Here is a 20,582-nt window from a genome sequence, read left to right as displayed (position 1 = left end):
GATGCACGTGCATGCATACGAGCATGTGAGTGTGCGTGTGAGTCTGCCTGGGAAGGTGTGTGTGAGTGTGTGTAAATATAAGTGTATGACTGCAAGTGTGAGTGTGCAAGCAGGAGTGTGAGTGTACACTTACAAAAGTGTGTGAGTGCAAGTGAGTGTGTGAGCATGCGTGTGCGTGCCCAGGAGGCGTGGACCGAGACTGGAGCCGTGAGGACAGCCGTGTGTTGTCAGCTCCTCCGACCTCATCCTCTGGGATGGGGGCCCACCCAGGGGAGGAGTCCGCTCACCAAGGCCCCAGAGGGCATGATCCACCCCATCGCGGCTGGTGGAGGAGCCAGGGGACCCCGGAGCTCAGGAACACGGAACCTGGGTGGGGGCTGCTGGGCTGTGAACACCCCTCGAGGGGCTCCCTGGCTTTGGCACCTCCACACGTGCTCTGTTCCTCCAGGAGCCGGGCAGCCGAGGTGTGAGAGCAGACCCCAGCGTCCCCAGGCTCAGCAAGCATGTTAGTTTCCCTGGTGGGCCTGGAGCTGCAGTTTCCTCCCTCTGCTGTGGGCCCCTTCCCTGCCCCCGCCTTGTGAAGGGAGAGCCCTGGCCCCCCACGTCCCCACGTGGCTCTTGCTGTCAGCGGCTGGCTTGGTCCCCAAAATGGGGGCCTCCAGAGCCATGGATCTGGGCCTGGGTTGAGGTGCCAGGTGGGGCGACAGCTGGGCCCGGGGAGCGAGGCTGGCAGGGCCCCATAAGGCTGATGATCAGCCAGCGCCTGTCCCGGGGAGAGGTCAGGGCAGGGGACCGACTGAGGCTTCTCCAGTCTCAGAGGCGTTCTGGCCCTGGGCCTGGCCGAGAGTTCCAGGCAGGGCAGCTGGGGCTTTGGGGGGTGTTTCGACAGAACCCGAGGCCCCACACACCAGCCCTGATCCACCGGCCCTGAGACGCTTCCAGGCCCCCAGAGCTCCTTGCCTGTTCCTAGCAGAAGGTGGAGTGGCTCCACCTGGTTCCCCAATCGGGCAGCAGCCGCTGGGCCCCAGGAGCAGGAGCAGGGCAGGACGTGGCTTCTGGAGCCGAGGGTCTGCCAAAGGTTTGGGTCTGCCCTCGGCAGCTGCCACTCGTGGATTGCCCGGAGCTGGTGGGGGCAGCCCCTCCGTCAGGTGAGCAGAGACCTGTGTCCACGTGCCTACAGGGGTCACCTGCAGAGGGGGCTGTTGCTGACACACAGGCATGTCTCAGGCCGGCCGCACCCACAGACATCCATGTCCCCGGAGCTCCCAGGAAAGGGATATCGGGGCCGAGGGTGGGGGCGTTGGGACAGGAGCTGTGTGCCCTTGCCCTGGGCAGGGGAGGGCCCCTCGGTGGGCGGGACAGGCAGGAGGGCAGGCGCGGCCCTGGGGCTCCTGAGGTGCGTCTCCGCCAGCGGGCTCCTATAACACCCTGCTTCTCCAGCTGCTGTTTGATGACCGACATCCTTGTTTTAATTCTACTTCTGGCTGAACTGAAAGTAAAGATCCTTAAACCTAAATGTGTCTATTTCTCAAAGTCAAAATAAAACCAAAAACACCTGTGCCTCTGCTGCGGCCAGGACGACTCAGGTGCGTTTGTCTTTGCCTGCCCTCCTCCGTCCCCAGCTCGGCTCTAGGATTTCAGAGCTGCCCTCTGTTCCTGGGGCCTCAGGACTTGGCCTTCTGCGTGTTTTCTGGCGGCTTCCACTCTCACCATTCCCATCGCGGCTTCCCCAGGTTGAGGAGGGGTTTCAAGTTTCGGATGTCTCGGGCTTATGGTGGCGTCTTGAGCAATATCTTCCCCAAAGCAGTGGGGGTCATAGTCTTGCAGACCCCCAGAGCCCAGCCTGCCTCTGAAGTTAAACAGCCCTTGCCTGAGAGCAGCAGGCTGTTGGGGGGCCGCCTCGTCTCCCCCTGCAGGCCCGGGGTGTCCAGCCCTTTCCAGGCTGTGTCCCGCAGACAGGACCAGGGCTGGAGGGGGCTGAGTCTGAGGCCTGTGCTGGCCCTGTGGGCTCCGGCACCTGACCTCTCCAAGCCCTGTCTGGAATATGGGGCGATAACCTGCCCTCTTTAAGGGGTCGGTCAGATGAGACAGGCTTGGGGGGCCGGGCCGGTGCAGGGGTGGTGGTAACTGATGCTGGAGGGTCCCTGAGGGCTGGGCCCTAGACCACCCCCCGTGGCCCCCTCTAGGCCATTGCTCCTGGAAATGGGCGCCTCTCCGCTGGGCTCCCCGAGTTCTGAAGCTGAAAGGGAGGCTGGAGACTGCTGCCCTGGCCCCTGAGGCCCACAGAGGGGGCTCCCCCAGTGTCCCATCTCTGCTTTAGCTACTGAAGTGAATTCTACAGCAAATGGGTCCCCATTTCTCTCCTTTGGGTAAAAGTCCCAGAGTGAAAGAGGTGGCAGCGTGTTTTAATAGGAAATCCGTGTCTCCCCGCATAAGTAGTGGGGACAGAGGCTTAGAGTACAGCCCCCCAAAAGGGCAGCACGTTGTTTGTCGCCCATGGATGCCAGTCTGAAGGTTGTCCCGGGCGCGTGGCGTCTCTCCCGGCAGTCCCTTCTGGTGTCTGTTTTGTTCAGGCCTCACCACTCTAGGCAGGTCTGGAGGGGCGCCTGGAGGTTGTCACTACGTGGCTCCCCTTGGCCCTGCTGTGAGGGCGCCGTGTCTACACCCGGGCCCCACAGGTGTGTGGTGCGGGCTCGGATCCAGGCCCGGATGCCTGTGTTCTGAAGGTGTTGGGGTCCACGCAGAGCGACCTCGCCTCTCGGCCCTTTGCTGTCGGCGGGACGGCCATGGGGAGCGGGGCTGGACACTTTCCCCCAGGCATGAGAGGACCCTCAGGCCTTGGGGCTCAGTGTGGGTGTCAGACCTGGGCTCAGAGGATGGCGCCCAACACCACCAACAAGGTGGGGGCATCGGGGCCACCCTGCATGCAGCCTCAGGAGGGGCCTGCAGGAGGCAGTGCCCCCACTCCAACAACCAGACCCGTCTCTCCCGAAGGGGTTTCGAGGTCCCCGCCCCGCAGGCCCTGAGCAGCAAAGGGCTGGTTTCACCTTCTCCGAGGTCCCACAGATAGGGGGCAGGGTGTCCCAGTCTTCACGGGGCTCCACATGGCCTCATCCAGGCCAGGCCAAGGGCCCCGACGGTTCCCGCAGGATGAGGGAGGGGTCTCAAGGGCCGGCCTGGGGGCTAGAGCATGCGGGTCTCGATTTTTAGCAGTGGAATCCTTTTTCTAATAAAACTTCGCAGTGAACCCCACGTGAGAAACAGGAGAGGCCGCCTGAGTGAGTGGGCTGCTGCAGCCCGTGTCTGATCTCCTGGGCCCCCTCCCCCGTCGGCCCCGTCTGCAGCCCCTCTTAGTCCCCGGGTTCATGAGGGCTCCCCCCGATGGCTCTCCTCCCAGCCCAGCCTTCCTGCCCAGGGCCCAGGGTGGGGGTGAGCAGCTGCGGCCGCCGTCAGAGCCGCAGGAGGCAGCGGTAGCAGGTGACGGCCACGTGCCGCAGGCGCAGGATGAGGACGAGGAGCCGGGCGCGGAGGTCCTCAAGGGCCAGCGCGATGGGCTTGACCCGGCTGCAATACAGGCCGAGCACCAGCAGCAGCAGCACACACACGGACAGTCGCAGGAGCAGGGAGCTGCCTCGGGGCCGGGGCCGGCTGGACGCTGGGGGTGGAGGGGGCCCCGGTGAGTCCCTGCCCCTGTGCCTGACCCCGCAATGAGGACCCTGTGGGGCTCCGCTCCCTCCTCCCTGCAGGGTGGCGGGGAGGCTGCGGGGAGAGCCAGGCTCATCCCGATGGTGGCACCGCGGCTCTGCCCATCGGGGTGGGGTCCCTGAGTTGACTCCCATGCTCGCGTCAGTGCCCGGGGCCTCTGCTGGTGCCACATGGCCTCCATGCAAGGACCCTGCGCTGCTCCCCCACTCAGGGACCCCGACTGAGGGAGCTGCCCTGCTGGGGTGGGGGGCCCTGTTGGAGCTGATGGGGGCTCTGAGGGTGGCCTGGGGCTGGGCCCACACTGGGCATTGCATGTGCGGTGGGGGTGAGGGTCCCTGGCGGAAGTGGGGGGCTCAGAACTTACCCTTGGTGGTGACGGTGGGCTCCCTGCTGGCGATGTCTGGGAAGGAGAACTGAGAGTGGACTTGGGCAGCGGGGGCTCCCCGCTGGGGGGGCACACGGCCGCAGCCTGCCAGGTGCCACCCAGAGCTCCTCATCTCAACCTGCCCACCCAAAGGACCCTGAGCTGGGGCCGTGTCACACACAGCTCCCACAGGGTCCTGACCGGGCTGGGCCGTCCACACCTCCCCCAGTCGGCCAGTCTGCTCGGGGCCACCCAGTGTTCTGACCCCACCTCGCTGCTTGGGGTTCAGCCTGCCAGAATGCGGGGCCCCAGACGCTGCTCTCAGAGCCTGTGGGAGCCTGGGGCATGGTGACCCCACAGGCAGCCTGCGGGGAGGGGACCGTAGGGGTCGTGGGTCCAGAGGCGAGGGGGCTGGCACTCGGGGAGGGTCCACCAGTCCCGTCCCACCTGCACAGCTCACTGGGGGACCCCAGACCTCCCCCTGCCCGACTGGTGCCTGGTCCTCCATCTGCAGACCTCTGTGACCAGGGCTGTTGGGAAGCTCCTGGGGGGGGGGCGGGCGGGTGCTGAGACATGCTGGGGGCGGGGCGGGGGCTGAATCCTGGGGAAGGAGGAGCAGGTGAGGAGGCTGCAGGAGGCACCGGCTGCCGCGAGAGGAGCTGGCGCCTGGACCCGACAGTCATGACGGGCCATCCAGGGAGATGCTGCCGCGGATCAGGGCCGTGAGGTGCATCCACAACTCGGGAGGACTTGGGAAGCGCCTCTCTTGGGGGGCCATGGCAGAGAGAACCTGAGATGCCCCCACAGTTCTGCCCCACACCATGCTCTCCTTTGTGTGGTCCTCTCCCCCTAGTGGGGGAGGGGGCACCTGTGACTCGCTTCTACCCAACAGAATATGGCAAAGGGGAAGGACTCTGTAGCCATAATGAAAATTGCTGAGCAGTCAACTTTGAGTCCATCGAGAGGGAGATCATCTCAGGTGGGCCTGACCTAATCAGGCGAGCTCTTTGAAAAAGAGCGTCTGAAGGTCAGAGCCAGTTGGCCACTGGCCTCGAAGGCGGTGCTGCATGAGTTCCACAGCTGCAAGGACATGAATTCTGCAAATAGCCCCAGGAGCTTGGAACGGGGCCCTGAGCCTCAGATGAGGCCCAGCCCTGGCCCACACCTGGATGGCAGCCTTATGAGACCCTGAGCAGAGGACCAGGGACAACCGTGCCCAGATGCCTGACCCCTGGGATTGCTGAGAGAATAATGTGGGTGTTTGGAAGCTAAGTTTGTGGTGGTTTGTTATACAGCATGGCTAGCTGATACAGGGGCTGTGCCCCATGGGCAGGGTGGGAGCAGGAATGAGGTGGCCCAGGGGAGGGGAGGGCAGGTGGTGGTGAGGGGGCTCTGGGGGAGGGGGCACCAGGACGCTGGGGTTGGGAGAGCTTGGGAAGGGGTGGTGAAGGCGGAGGGGGTGGGAGGGGCTGAGGGGCCCTGAGAAGCTTCGAGAGCTGGAAGGGAGAGCGGCCGGCGTTAGGAAGGTCTGGGGCTGCTCTGGTTACGTTTTTTCCTGTCAGCTGCTGTCGGTTGACTGTCACTCTGTCCAGGCCGACCCCACAGGCCCAGGTTTTATTAGGGTTATGCCTATGAGGATAGGACAGGTGACAGTGGTCCTTCCAGACCCTCCGTGAGGTCCTGGGATGCAGTGTCCCCTGGCCCCCGGCCCCCGGCCCCGGTGGGCCTGCCACGCCCCTCTTACAGTGGACAGCCACCTCCAGGGGCTCGTGGAACCGCACATGCCTCGAGGTCCTCTGTGGCTCGGTCCCCTGGCCGCGGCGCCCCCTTGGGCTTCGTCTCAGGATGGAGGAAGGGCATGTCCTGTCGTCCTCCTGGGACTGGGATGGGAGCAGAGGGAAGCGGGCAGGAGTGAGCTCCTCCCCCCGGGCCGGGGGCTGGAGACAGGCTGCCTGGGCCAGGATCCCTGCCACCGCCTCTCAATTTACAGAGAGGGACGTGCTGTGCGGGACCAGACAAGTGTGAAGACCCCCTGCAGGCCTGCCCTCAGCCCCCCGCTCCAGCCCCAGCCTGCTGGGCTGACCCCTGGGGCTGCCCCTGGGTGGGGAGGACTGAACAAAGCCACCAGGGCAGGTCACAATCAGATGGTGGTGTTAGTGGTGCCACCGACGTGGTCAGTGACCTGGCGGGCCGGGTCTCCTGTCCTGCCTCTGCCCCTCACCGACCCCGACAGGGTCGGTAATAGTTTGCACGTGTCAATCATGACGACGAGGATGGTAGCGGCTAACATCCGTGGAGGGCTGTCTCGTACCGAGCTGCCATACAAAACCTCACGGGGTCCCGGAACACCCTGCCCGGGGCCTCCTCTGTGCCAGGCACCGAGGGATCTGAGCATGAGACCCCAGGCTGGGAGGGCAGAGCCTGGACATGTGTCTGCCCAGTGGCCGCCCTCCCACCGCTCCGAGGGTGGAAGGTGGAGCCGGGAATAACCAGACGGCTCTGAGCCTCAGTGTGCCCGTCTGTAAAATGTGACAACAGGCTGTTCTGAGCGAGAACGCCTGTGAGCCGGGCCGTCTTGGGCTGGCTGCACAGAGCCTGCTGCTGGCCTTCTGGGCGCCGTCGTCCCGCTCCTCCTGCGCTTGGGCCCAGCTCCGTGGCCGTCTCTTCCCCTCGGCTGCCACACCAGTGCCTGTGGCCTGCCCAGGCCCAGCAGCAGCTTCAGAGGCTAGGTCGGGATTTGGGGTCTGAAGTCGGGGCCCCACCTGCTCCTTTCAGAGCCCCTGTTGTCTCCCTTGCCCTCCCTCTACTGTGCCCTGCCCTGTCCCCCACCTAGACTGTCCTCGCTGCATGCTGACCACCTCCCGGTCCTCCTCTCCCCACCCCCTCCCGCTCCAACACCTTCCTCCCTCGGCTGCCAGGGCAACCTTGCCAGAGAGGCCTCCAGACTTGCTGCTATGCTCCAGAACCCTGCATGGCTCCCACTTCTTCTGCCTCCACCCACCACCTTGCCCTGCCCCTGGGACTTCCTGGTCCGGCCCCTCCTGCTGCTTGCACGCGGTACCCTCACCCTCAGCCCTGGCCCAATGCCATGCACCTTTGGTCATGCTGCACCTCACCCTGGGGGCCTCTGACCCTCTCTATGAGACCAAAGCTTTACAGTGCCACTCCGCAACTTCCCCTCTCCGTTCCCAAGGCTGAGGACAGCTCAGGGCAATGGCAGGGATCCAGCCTCCCTTTTCTCTTCCCCCCTCCCCACCCCCAGTGGAAGCCCAGCTCCTGGAGCCGGGTGTGCTCAGCCCTGCCACCTGGGGACCAGGGCCTGCTTGGGACCCTGCCTTACCTTCCCCACCCTGGGCATCGCGGTGCCTGGAGCGGCCTCCTCATTCTTTCTGGTCTGATGTGGCGTCTCTGGCCGGGAGTCGGGGCTCAAGGTTTGTGCTGTAGTCCTCATTTACTGGAACATGGTCCTAAGATGAGCACAGACATCATTCATTGCACAGGCAACACTCGTCAGAAAAAAGTAAAAGGAGGAGGAATTCCCCGCAGGAAGCCGAGCTGGCCTCCCGGCCTCCATCGGCCTCGCCCTGGAGCATGCACCATTCTCCCTCTGACGCTTCCAGCACAAAGAACCCTGAACCCGCTCAGAACTGCTCTTGCCAGCAGCTGCCCTGCTGCCACTGTCTTCCTAGTTTCCAGCTCTCACGGCTGCGTAATACTCCAGGGGCTGTGTCCTCAGTGACAACCACCCTCCAGGCCTGTGTTCAGGAAGCTTGCATTTTATTACTGTCACTTGCAATGTTTTGATGTCACAAATTAGGCTGCAATGAATATTTCTGCTTCCTCCTCTCATGGGGGAGGCTCCAGGAGTGATGATGGGGTGGAGGGCAGGGCATTGTCGGGGCTCAGAGGGGGCTGGGAAAGGCTTCTGCGAGGGTCACGCCCACTGTGTGGGGCTGCAAGGGGTGAGGCCCGTCCCTTGGGCATGCCCGACTCTGTCTCTCTGTCTCTCCCTCTCTGCCTCTCTCTGTCTCTCTGCCTCTCCCTCTCTGCCTCTCTCTGTCTCTCTGCCTCTCCTCTGCCTCTCTCCCTCTTTCTGTCTCTGTCTCTCTCCTTCTCTCTGCCTCCCTCCCTCCCTCCCTCTCTCACCCCGTTTAAATTGCTTTCTAGCTAGGTGTGAGGGGCACCTCCTGCTGTCTTCTCTGAGCCTGTGATCGCCGAGGGGCTGTGCATCCCTACCACCCGTCACTAACTGCAGCCCCTCTGGTGTGGATTCTCTTTCACCCTTTGAAGGGTCCTTGTCTTTTGAGACCTCCTCCATCCCACTTCGGGTGACCCCGCCGGGCACCTGTGAAGGGAATCCAGGCATGGAGCATCAGTCCTCCAAGGGCCCTGGGGGGTGACAGGCCCAACCCCCTCATTGTACACGTGGGGAAATCGAGATCAGAGATGGCCATGTGGTGAGGCCAATGCTGGGGAGCACGGCCAGGTCCTCCATGCCCCCCTCCCCCCAGATGACGAGGGGGCGGTACAGGCACCTCTTCATCCCCAGCCCCAGGCTCGTGCAGGGGTCCCTGGTCTGGGCCCTTGGTGGACATTCCCTGCTCTGTATAGGGCACGTTTGCATATTATGAGGCGCATCCCTGCCTTCCATCCATCCTTCAAGGACACTGTGCCCCTGAGGGCTGGGAAGGGGGCTGCGAGTGAGGGTCCTGCACCATCCCCAATGCAACTCCTTCGGGGCCACCCCAAATGGAGCGAGACTGCCTCACGGGGTGAGCAGGGGGAGGGCTGCAGGGAGGGGCCGGGTTTGGGTGAGGGTGGTGGTGGCCCCGGGGCGGCCACACACTCTTCCGCCTGGGAAGGAAGAGGCTGGCTGCACCCCTTGATCCCTCGGGGGGCATAAATAACGCGGATGAGCAGAGCACCCCATTAACCACGTCTGTGTGGATGCCGCCTGGACCAGCTCAATGATTTCAGAAGGAGCAATTTCCTCCTATCGCAGCATTGGGGTTTTTATTGTAAATGGGGTTGTGGAAGGAGCTAGGCAGGAGGCGGGAGGCTGGCCCGTCTGCAGGACTGGTTTTCAGGAGGGCAGCAGGCCCGGACCTGCCTTCCAGCTGAGGAAACGCCTGAGGGGCTGAGGACTGGCTGAGCCACCAAGCAGGGACCTCAGGCCAGCACCTCGGTGTCACTGTCAGCAGCGCCCAGCTGTTGAGCCCCTGCTGGGCACCCTGGGCCTGGGTCTACCCCAGGGGCTATGGGACGATGTGCAAGTATGTGTGTGCGTGTGAGTGTGCACACATATGTGAGCACGTGTTTGTGGGAGCGAGTGTGCATGTGTGACTGCACATGCATGTCAGTGTGTGCGTGCATGCTTATGTGCATGTGTGAGGTGTATGTGAGTATGTATGGAGTGTGCACACACATTTGTGTGTATTTGTGTGGCAGTGAGTATACAGCTGTGTGTGATTGTGTGCATGTGTATGTGGAGCCTGTGTGAGTGTGTACGTGTGGGAGGGTGTGACTGCATATGCATATATGTGTGTGTGTACATTTGCACACTAGTGTGCGTGCCCTTGTGCTTGTATGCACATGTGTGCAACTGTGTGTCTGCATGTGTGAGTGTGAATGTGCCTGTAGGCATATGTGTGTGCATGTGTGTGGCTGGGTGCGTGCGTGTATACCTTGTGTGTGACGGTGTGAATGTATGGTGTGTTTGTGTGTGTCCCTGGCAGTCACCCAGCAGGGTAGCTTGGTGATTCCAGTGCCGGCAGCCTGCTGGGTACAACCAGCTGCATCCTGTGCCTTGTGTGGCCCTGTGTGGTCTTGGGCAATCTCTTGACCTCTCTGTGCCTCAGTCTACTAGGCTGTAAGATGGGAATACTCACAGCAGCTTCCTTCGCGGGATCTCCCCAGGGTGAGCGAGGCAGCACGTCAGGGCTTAGAAGCAAGCCTGGACGGTGCCTGTGCTCGGTGACCTTGGCCACCGTTGTTATTATTCTGGGGCAGGGTGTGACTTTGCACAGAGCCTAGGACGGTCTGTCCCGTGTGTGGACAGTGAGCACTTCCTGTGGGATGTCCCCTTTCCCCTGCTGGGCCTTCTCAGGCTGTGTCCTTCATCTGGGCCGTTCTCTGCTCCCAGGTGGCCCCCCAGCCCCGCCCCCTCGGCAGCCTTGCTCAGGCTCCAGCTTCCCCTTAAGGGTCACTTCCTCCGAATGGAAGCAGGGCCTTTGCTGATCCCAGGACTGGCTTGAGCCTTGGGCTCTGTCCTTTGGCTCAGTGACCTCAGTCAAGAGGGGTGACCGCCTTGGGCCTCAGTTTCCCCACCAGAAACACGGGAGGAGGGTGTGGCTCTGGCACACTCAGCAGGTGAATTCTACTCTGGGTGGCACTGCCTCTGGCCACCCCCCACCCCCAGCCCCAGGACTGGATGGCCGAAGGCCGAGCACAGGACCCGCGTAGGGGCGGGAGGCCTCGGGCTCTGGCAGGGACAGTGTGTAACAAGAGTGCCCTTCCCTCCAGGCGGCTGTGACCGATAGGTGATAAAGGGTGGAAAATAGCTCCAGGCCTGGGGCCTGCAGAGTGTCAGCACGTCCCCCCTCCGGGGAGGGCGTGCCCTCCGGGGCAGGCCTTCTCAGACCCCTCTAACCTCTCTAGAGAGAGGGGCACGGCACTTCCTGGGGGGGTGGGACAGAACGGGACCCCAGGCCAGCCAGGGCTCAGCACCTGGGTAGGGACTGGGTCTGCTGGACTCTGGAGCCTGAGCTCAGAGCCCAGGGCTGCCCAGCGTCGTCTCTGGGTATGGGCCTGTCTGGATGGGCCTGCTGCTCAGGGGTGCGCCAAGAGGGCCCCAGGCCCAGGCTCTGCCACAGGCCTTCCCTCGGGCTCCAGGCCAGGCCGGCCCCAAGGGACACTGGGTTGGGGGCCTCGGGCTCCTGCCCCCCTTTCCAGGAGCAGAGGTCTGGTTTAGGGCCTGCATCCACAAGACCGCCCCCTCTCACCCCCATCTGTGGGGTTTGGTGGAAAGCCCTCTCCCTCGTCCTCCCTCTCTCCCTCCCTCTGCCTGCATCTTGGCTTGAAGCCTTTGGGCCATGGTGACGGCACCGAGAAGCCCAGCGGCCCCACCAAGGCTGGGTGCTCCAGCCCAGCTCTCTGCCCGGCCGGCGGCTCCCACTGGCCTCCAGGGCCGTGTGAGGCAGCCTGGGTCGGCTCTCGCCAGGTCAATGCCTCGGATAATGCAAGCCCTGGGGTCCGGCCACCTGTTCTGCCACCTACCCCAGCCCCATCTCTCGGTGACGCCACTCACTGGGCTCCCCACCTCCTCCTGGGCCAGGCTGTCATCACCTGTGTGCCCTGTCCACTCTCATGTGCCCTGCCTGCCCCATGCCTGCCCACACGCTCTGACAGCTGGTGTGCCTCCGTCCTCCCCAGGGTCGCTCTGAGACCCCCAGAGCAGTGCCTGCCGTGCCGGGGAGGGGCCCTTCCTCAGCTCTGACCGTGGGGCTGGCAGCTGGGTTAGTGCCCACGCCTGCTCCCTGCCACTCCTCACACCCTGTGCTGTGCCCCTTCACCTTCAGGGCCCCCAGGGCTCAGGGGACTGAGGAGTTGCCGAATCTCACAGCCCTCCGGAGGCAGACAGCCTCACCCCGGCCTGGCAGGTCCCAGAGCCTGAGCAGAGCCCAGCTGGCTCCTGCTGCTGCTGTCCTGCTGCCCGGGACGCCTCCTCCAGAGGTCCCCAGCCAGGGGAAGGCGGGAGGGCCACGCTGGGACCTTGCCGGGGAGAGGCTGGAGCTCAGAAGCCCCCTCGTCCCCATACACCCCCCCCACATGTACACACGCACCATACATATCCCACTTGTACACATGCATCACATATGTGTGCATCATCACATATGTGCACTCACACACAGACACACACACTCACTCACACACACTTGCGCTGCCCTGGCCCACCTGGGCTCCTGCAGGTGACGCGCCTCGCTCGGGTGAGCTCACACCGCCGGCCAGCAATCCGCTGGCCATCAGAGCCTGGAGCAGAGTGGGAACTGGAGCTGTCAAGGCTCACAGGCCAGCTGAGAAGTTTCCATTACAGCTACGGGGCAGTGGCCTCAGCAGCCCTGAGGGCCCGCCGCCCTGTTGCCCTCTGGACAGTCCGGCCTCAGAGGAGGCTGTCACTGCGGGGCTTGGTGGCCCCGGGGGGTGTTTGACCTCCCCCTCCCTGGAGCAGCTTGGCTGGATTAATGGGGAGAAGACCTGCAGGCTGCGCCTTCTCCAGAAAAGGAGACAGGAGGCTGTGGACACCCCCACACTGGCCTCCCCTTGGGAGGGCGGGGAGCAGAGTGAGGCCGGCGGGCTCCAGAGAAAGGCTGGCCGCTCCCAGCCCAGCACTCCCAGCCGGGAACGGGCTGGCAGCTCCCCAGATAACACGTATTTCTGATTAAGCAAGAGGAGAACTCCTGGGGAGGCCCTGCAGGGCTGACCGCTGGCTCAGTGGGCTGCTGCCCTGCTGGGAGGGGGTGCAGGAGCAGGAGCTGGCCTGGTGGCCCCCAAGACCCCTTCCCGTGCTGGGATTCGCAGCCCACACGTCTTTGGGTGCATTTAGGATGGGGGCAATTGCGGGGCCAAGTGACACCTGCGTGTCTGCTGGGTGCAGAGGGACACCCTAGAATGGGCGACAGCAGACCTCAGCCTCCAGAGCCCCCGGCAGATGGGGGCAGGTGGACCCCTCCCGGACCCTGGCCACAGTGAGACCCGGGCGGGTCACTCAGCCCTTGTTCCAGTCCCCTGCGTAGAACAGGGGTCCTTTGCGACCATCCCGAGGGCTGTGCAGGTGGAGACAATGTGCTAACCCTCCTGGAGGCAGCTGCACGCAGCAGGCACCACATGAACACACGGTGCGTCCTGAGCCAGAGAGGCGCCCCACGCGCACAGCGGGCCAGGGTGGGGAGTCCTTCTGATTAAGTCAGCTCAGCACAAGGCTCGTTCCCTGGGGATTCCCCAACATTGTGGCCTGGTCTCCAGGGTCCCCAGTCCCGAGGCCATCCCCTGCTGGGCTCGGCTGCGACGGGGGCTTTGGGCAGGGCTTGCTGGAGTCCACGCTGACCCTGCTGCCCAGGCCGTGGCCTCTGCAAAAAACCGAGAACCCTGGCTCCGGGGACTTCCGATGGGACTGCGCTTGGCTCATCTCTGGGCCAAGCTTGGAGAGACCAGCGCTCCAGCTTCTGGCTAAATTGGCCAGGTTTCCCGCTTTGCCCGCAGCCAGCCAGGCATGAGGCAGGAGTGGGGCGGAAGGGCTGGCCCTTTGGGTCAGGCCTGGCTGCTGGGCAAAGGCTCAGAGTGCCAGGGGCCCAGACATCACTGAGTTCACCCGCCATCCCACTGTTCAGACGAGACATGAGGTTCGGGGAGCTAGGTCTTCTGGGGTCACCATCGGCCCTGGTTTTCCTGGGACCCTGCCCATTTTTGCATTGAAAGACCACATCCCAGGTAACGGAATGGGTGGCTCTCCAGCCCCTGTCCAGGGCCACAGTGTGCTCTGTCCGGCCTTAGTCCACTGCTGGCCCACCTGCCTGTCCGCCCGTGGCAGGTTCTCCAACATTGGGAATCTCCCCCCTCTGACAGATTCATCCCCAAATGGGACCTGAGTGTCCACCTGTTCCCCTGAGCTGGGATCTCACCTGGCTCACTCCAGGGTCCGTGAGGGACAGTGACAGCTGGGCTCTGTGGCGTCCCCCACTGGGCACAGTCCAGCACGATCCTGGCCTGGTCTCAGCCAGCAGCGCCCCTCCTGTCCCCTGGAGAGGCTGGCCCTGGGACACACAGGAGGACGGGGCCGAGTCCGCCCAACCTCCCAGTGCTCTGGTCTGGAGGTGCTGCCCACCTGCCTGCAGGCCAATCTGTGGCCGGCCCACGTCCCCGCCCCAGGCCCCTCTGCCAGGTTGCAGAGCTCGGCCAGCTGGTGAGGACGGAGCTATAATTACCTCTCCCCTTTGGCAGAAATAGCAGCAACCCCGTGGACAGGCCACTGGCCTCGGTGCGGGAGAGGATGTGGCCGTTTCCCAGGCCCCAGCGTACTCCAGGCCTGCGGGTGAGACGAGGGTTGGTGCCCCCTCCCTGTCCCCTGGCCGACGTGCATATTCCGGGCCAGCTCCAGAGCTGCGCAGCCCTCAGAAAACCCCCAGATTGCAGTCAGAGGCAAAGTGTGTTGGGGGAGCAGGAGGGTGGGAGATGGGGGGGCTGGACCTGGACAGGGCGGAGGCTGTCGGGGGGGCAACCACAGAGTCCAGCCCCTGGTTGACCCTGCCCCAGAGGGAGCCCGGACTGTGAAGGGACCCCTCCCGCTTCCCACCCCTGCACCCTGGGTTCCCAGGAGGAGAAGGCAAAGCTCAGACCTTGTGCTGCTGATTTGGGGCACAGTGGCTGAGCCCCCATATTGCCCCAGCAAGTGGGGGTAGCATCTGGGTCAAGGGGGCAGCAGGGGTGGAGGGTCCAGCGTTTCTCAGCGTCTGTCCCTGGCTGGGGGTGGGGAACGTTCAGCTCCCTGTTGTGTCTGAGCGGCAGCCGCCCTGCCCAGCAGGTGCGGAGCTACCTTGCATTTGTAGACGAGGAACGTGCAGCTCAGAGAGGGGAGGCAACTTGCCCAAAGTCACACAGCCAGGAGGTGGTGGACCTGGCCCAGTGTTCGTGCTCCACCCCAGCCAGCCCCTGACTGGCGCCTGATCTGATCTGCTGGCACATGTGGCAGCCCTGAAGGAACCGGGTCCGAGAGGTGGATGCAGGTGGCTGAGGGCATGGGGGTCAAGTGTGGGCAGATCTCTGATGGGCCTGTGTGGTTCCAGCCAGGTGAGGGGGCTGCCCGAGGAGCAAGGAAGACCCCCACCCCATGTCTCTCTGTTAGGGGTGGAGAGGGGGCACCCCACTCGGGTACAGCTGCAGGACTCCCAGGGCGCCCAGGGTGTGCCAGGGCTGGGAGGCGCAGTGTGAGCGCAGGGGAAGCTGCCTCGCAGGGCCCCAGGGTCCCTGAGGGCCACACATGGCCGCTGTGGCCTCGAACCCACCACTGGGACACATCCGTGTGGGAGCTCTGGGGCTGCCACGCCTCTCATGCTCGGTAGGTGTAAACGCTCCTTGTAAATGCCTTCAGGTGGCAGATGCTTCCGGCTCGGCTCCGCGGCCAGGAAGGGGCTCGGCTGTGTTTCAGCAAAGCTCTGCTCGCCTTTACTTACAAAACCTTGGGGCCGGCAGGTTGGACGAGGGATGCAGTTTGCTGAGCCCGGTTCTGGGGACACCACGGAGGATGGTGGGACAGGGGGGTCCTGCCAGCAGCTTGGCTTTGTGGGGTCCTGGAGCCAGGTGAGACCCCATCCCGGCTGTGCGCTGGCCGGGTGACAACCTCCACCTGGCTCCTGTCCTGCAGGGCTGCGGCCTGTTCACACCTGCAGGACACTGGGCTGCACCCCAGGCCGGGGCTCCCGCACAGCTGCTTTCGTCCCCTCTTGTGACCAGGGCGGGGGACGGCCCTCCGTGCGGTGCTGTGGCTGCGGGGGCAGCAGTTTCCTGGGAGGTTTATTAGCTCGCCCCGAGGCCCGCAGCCCTAGGTCAGCTCAGGAGCTCCAGCCCGGCTCTGGGAGATGTCCCATCAAAGCCATTGTGCCCTCTGCGCACGTCCCCAGTCCCCATCCACTGAGTCTCGACCCCCACCCTCTGCAGGGGAGTCCTCAGAGGGTCCTCATCCCTGTGCCCGGGGCAACGACCCTCGACTCTCCTGTGGGTCGGAAAGGAGGAGGGCCCCCAGCCCACCCTCCTTCCTTCCAAAGATCCTTACCCCGCACCTGCCCTGTGCTCGGCCCTGGGGAGCAGCCGTGCCCCTCTCCACTGTCCTTCCACGGGAGGCAGATGACGTCCCAGTCGAGCTGACACACAGATGAACCACTGTAGGCGGATTTCCATCTGGAGTCGGGGGGCCCGTGGGGGCTCAGCGATGTGGCTACCCCAACACACAGCTCCCTTGGGAGCGTCACGGTGACCTCCACGTTGTCGATGCATTTCCAGGGCTCCCCCGACCCATCTGCAGTGCTGGCCCCCCGACTACCAGGTCCTCCTTGGCTGGGGTCTTGCATGAATGATGAAAGCCCTGCAGGGGACAGGTGGAAAGAGCCGGGGCCTCAGTGTGGCCCACAGGGTGTGCGTGCTGGAGGGAGGGCTGGTGAAGGGAGACCAGGCCAGGGAAAGGGGCCTGGAACTGATGCCTCCCCATGCTGCCCTGGGGGCGGCCACAGCCTGGCGGGAGCCGAAAATCCCCAGGAGTGAGTCTTGGCGGTTTGGCTGGGTGGTGAGTGGGGCCCGCGGCCTGGATGTGGCTCCCTCCCCCCAACTTCAGGGATGGACCCCAGTGTGTGCAGGCTGGTGGGACAGGGCTGGTGGCAGAAACTGGTCCAAAGAAGCACTCCCTGCCCGCCTGTGTGTGTGGCCCAGACCCGTCCTCGCCTCAGGGCTGCATCTGCTGCCAGCCAGCCGGGCAGGCCGAAACCCCCAGACCACTCTGGCCCCAGCGGGAGCGTCACGTCCACGTGATCCTGTCTGTGATAAGCCACCAGCGGCTTCATGCCTTCTAGCAGGGCTTGGTCTCGGGCCCCAGACAGGTGGGAAGGGGGGTGAGGAGGCTCCTGCAGGGCCCCGTAGGCCGCTGCAAGGACATCGGTGTCAGCGAGATGAGGCAGACGAGTGCTTTGAGCAGACGAGGGACGTGACCCGAGGGGGTTTAGTACGGCCCTTGGCCGTCACGTGGAAGGACTGAGGGGTGGGAGAGGTGGGGGCGGAGGAATGAGTCAGGCGCCACTGTGGCAATGCAGGGGGTGGGCAGGGCGGGGACGTGGAGGCTGGGTTCCTGCGGGGCAGAGTGACAGGAGTACTAAGGGGTTGGGTGTGGGCGAGTGAGGCCATGGTGCTGAGCGGGTTGCTGGGCTGGTGAAGACGGTGCAGGAGTCCCTTTCGGCTGCCGTCACAAATCCTTACAAACTTAGTGACCTCGCACAACACAGATGTGCACTCTGATGGTGCTGGAGGGCGGACGTGAGAGCCGTCTCGTGGGCCAAGGTCGGGGTGTGGGTCTGGCTGGCTCCCTCCCGAGGCTCCAGGGGAGAAGGTTTTCTTGGCTTTTCTAGCTTCTGGAGCCTCGCCTGGAGCCCCTGGTGGGAGCAAAATCCTGCTGATGCCTTGGTTTCAGACTCTTCAGAACCGCGAGAGGAGAAATGTCTGTCGTTTTCTGTTGCTTAAGTGATCCGGTTTGTGGCACTCGTTACGGCAGCTCCAACAAATGGAGCGACCTTGGAGATGACATCGAAGCTGTGGGGCTGGAGGAGCCACCCGGGGGGCCCGGGGACGGAGGCACAGACTGGGCTCCGAGGACAGCCCTGGACCTTCTGGTGTGAGGAGGTAGGGCTGGCAGGGAGGAGCCGGGGCCTGTGGAGTCCTGGGGCCCTGGGTGTGGAGAAGGGAGAGGGGCCTGTGGGGTCCTGGGGCCTGTGGGGTCCTGGGGCCTGTGGAATCCTGGGGCCTGGGGTAGGTGGGCATGGAGAAGGGAGAGGGGCCTGTGGGGTCCTGGGGCCCGGGGTGGGCAGGTGTGGAGAAGGGAGAGGGGCCTGTGGGGTCCTGGGGCCCGGGGTAGGTGGGCGTGGAGAAGGGAGAGGGCTCCCAGTGCCACTGCCAAGAGGGCGAGGAGTGGAGAGTCACCACTGGGTTTGGCCAGGTGGAGGCCACAGGTGGGCTTGGCCAGGGCCCTGCGGTGGGTTGGTTAGAGTGAAAACACAGGGTGGGAGGTTCAGGAGAGAAGGCGGAAAGGGAAGGGGAGGGAGGATCCAGGCTCTGGGTTGGAGGGGCTGATGCACGATCTGGTAGGACCCAGACGGGAGCCCGAGCTGGGGACCCAGGCGCAGGCTGCTGATCATGGGAGTGAGTGGGGTGCTGGGGAGTTTCTACCGGGCAGAGCCGTCCAAGGGAGGAACAGCTGACAGAGACGTGGTGACTCCTCCATCACTGGAGGCAAGCAAAGGATGATGCCTGCCTTCCGGGACTCTCTGGGCTCCATTCAACTCTGGGACAATGTGAGGGGCAGAGGGAGTGCAGATGGTGGGAGTGCTCGCAATGTTGAGTGTGTTGGTGCCTGGCCGCTGTGCCCGCCAAGGTGCTCTTGACGGGTGGCTGCAGGGAGCAGAGCTTCTCTCTGGTTTGTGGATGCAGGGTGAAGGTCCTGCTCAAGGTCGCGGTCTGGACCTGCAGGGTCAAGGCCTGTGACTATGGAGCCACATCTTGTCGTTCTCAGAAGGAAGCGTGGGACCTCCGGCAGTTAGGGCCATGTCTGACCACTCCACCCAGCCAGAGCCCTTATTCAGAAGATGGGGTGCCTGCCAGTGTCCTCCCATCCCAGAGCCAGGTGGGGCCCTGGATCACAGCGCAGCTGCGTCGGAACCACAGGTCATGGGGCCCGTCGTCCCCTACAGCGTTGATAATGGGAACCTCTGGGCCCCATTGTGCACTGACGGAAGCGGCGCCTTTTCCCTTCTCCTAAATTATTCATGACCTCCAAGAGGCCGTAAAAGTCCTCAGCTCTCTCCAGGAGCCATAATTACAATGATAAATTTTATTTATAAAGCCGGTCCTCCCGCGAGCCTGCTGCCTGGGGGGCCGTACATAAACCATAACTGAGACCGCGGCCGAGTAAAGCTGCCTGTCACAGCTGGTTTTCCAGTGAGGTCTCGGGCTGGCTGGAGTGGAGGAGGCCAGGGTTGGGGGCTCCGCCTGCCCACCCGACCTGCTGAGGTGGTCTGTCTGGGCTGTTGAGGGGCGATCATATGACCCAGGGGCACGGGCTCCGGCTCAGAGCCATCCTGGTCCACTAGGCCCCCGTTTCATGCAGGCTCCTCACGTCCTTGGTCTCAGGGCCCTGGGGACCCACTACAGGGACCTAGCTCTGGCCGGCCCTAGGGCTGAGGATCTGTATCCACCACACATGCCCCTGTGTTCTCACACCAGGATTGTGCATCTGCACACGCAAGGCACACACGTGTGGGCCCATGCTCCATTCACAAGTGTTGTGTGTTCGCTGAACATGCTCGCTGGGCCAGGACGTCTGCTAACCCCTGCACGCTTAGCTCCTGTCAGACCCCTCAGAGAGCCCAGGAGGTGGGGCCCTGTCCCCATCGGCCACGGACGACAGCGGCTTTAGGGGGGAAGAGCCTGCACGAGGCCCTGAGGGGGCAGCTGGCAGAGTTGGGGCTTGAACTAGAGTCCCTGGTGCCGCCCTTGCACCCCGCGCCACATGGCTGCCTGGACGGACAGCACAGATGTCAGAAAGAGCTTGGCGCTGGAGGCCGATGGCCGGGGTTCCCCAGCTCCCGTTTCCTGACTGCAGGACCCTGGGGGCAGTCATTCCCCATCAGAGAGCCGCTGGCCCCTCACCTGTGGGAACACCCCATTGTGGGGCTGTTGCAGGTCCAGAGGGATGTGGGTGTCACAGTCTGAAAACAGGTGGGGCTGGTGGGGAGGCATGTGGGGTGCCGGTCCACATCGGTGCTGACCCGGCAGTGGCTGAGCAGCCCAGGATGCAGATGCCCCCAGGTTCACTTGGCCCGGGTGTGCCTGTCACTGGGTGCAGCCCTCCCTGGGTGCCCCTGGACTCTCAGGCCATGGTGGGGAGGAAGGGTCCCCCCAACCCTCTTACCACAGAGGGAGGAGCCTTCTAGGCAGCTGGCCTGGAGAGGCAGGAAGGATCAGTGTCAAGGACACTAGAGAAAACATGTGCTGGGGAGAAATACCCAGATCTTCAGGGAGCTATTGGATAATGGGCCTGAGCTGGCGCTGACGTCAGGGCACCCAGACACGGCCACAGGCTTACGGATCCTGGGGACAATTGGCGTCCAGGCTGACGCCCACCTCGCAGTGGGTCGGGTGATCTGCAGACCAACCTGATGTGAGTGACCCAACCCTGGTCACACTTGGGCTGCATGTCCTCAGCAGCTGGCAGAGTCCTCATGGATTCCCTGACCTGTGGCGTAAGAGCCATTATGATAAAAAAAAAAAAAAAAACCCAACCAGGGAACCAAAGAAACAGGTGGAAGCTTCTGAAACCGCGCCCCCTGCCAGGAGAGGAATTCCACACGTCCGGAGTCATTTACAGAAATTAGACCCATCCCCGAAGACTCAAAGGACGCAGGGTTTGTGGTCTGGACAGTGTCCCCACTTGGTTCACCTGGTGGCCCCTGCAAAACCCAAATAGAGCATCGTGGAAAATGGTGGCTTACCCCGAACCCGACCAAGTGTCAGCCCACATGGAAACTGCTCCGGAGCTGGTCCCCAGACTGGAGTGGGTCACCGCGTCCTCTGGCAGGATGTGCTGCTGGGTGAGGTGACTTGTCCTTCATCCCCATCCATGAAGAGGGGCCAGACCAGCTGGCCCTTACCTGAGAAGGACAGCAGGACATGCCCAGTCTTGCTTGTGGGCTAGGCCGAACCCTTT

At 63.6% G+C, this 20,582-nt stretch overlaps 1 protein-coding gene across 4 annotated transcripts; it reads right to left on the bottom strand.

Moving 5' to 3' along the window:
* Positions 1-1,441: 1,441 nt before the first annotated feature.
* C20H14orf180 (chromosome 20 C14orf180 homolog) lies at positions 1,442-13,950 on the bottom strand. 4 transcript variants are annotated; one of them, XM_046647049.1, is made up of 5 exons: positions 13,747-13,950; positions 7,410-7,536; positions 5,814-5,949; positions 4,070-4,105; positions 1,442-3,655 (listed from the first exon to the last, which is right to left on the bottom strand). In XM_046647049.1, the coding sequence occupies exons 2-5, from the start codon at positions 7,518-7,520 to the stop codon at positions 3,450-3,452; spliced, it is 489 nt and encodes a 162-aa protein (XP_046503005.1). In that variant the 5' UTR covers positions 7,521-7,536; positions 13,747-13,950; the 3' UTR covers positions 1,442-3,449. The 4 variants fall into 4 exon arrangements, with proteins under 4 accessions (XP_046503005.1, XP_046503004.1, XP_046503003.1 ...); XM_046647048.1 differs by lacking the exon at positions 13,747-13,950 and adding an exon at positions 12,023-12,410; XM_046647047.1 differs by lacking the exons at positions 7,410-7,536; positions 13,747-13,950 and having other exon boundaries at positions 4,070-5,698; positions 5,814-5,951.
* Between the last annotated feature and the right edge of the window lie 6,632 nt (positions 13,951-20,582).

This window comes from Equus quagga, chromosome 20, assembly GCF_021613505.1.
Source record: "Equus quagga isolate Etosha38 chromosome 20, UCLA_HA_Equagga_1.0, whole genome shotgun sequence".
In the NCBI taxonomy this organism is placed as follows: domain Eukaryota; kingdom Metazoa; phylum Chordata; class Mammalia; order Perissodactyla; family Equidae; genus Equus; species Equus quagga.
Note: the sequence above shows the minus strand (reverse complement) of the source record. Positions and strands in the feature narration are given on the sequence as shown.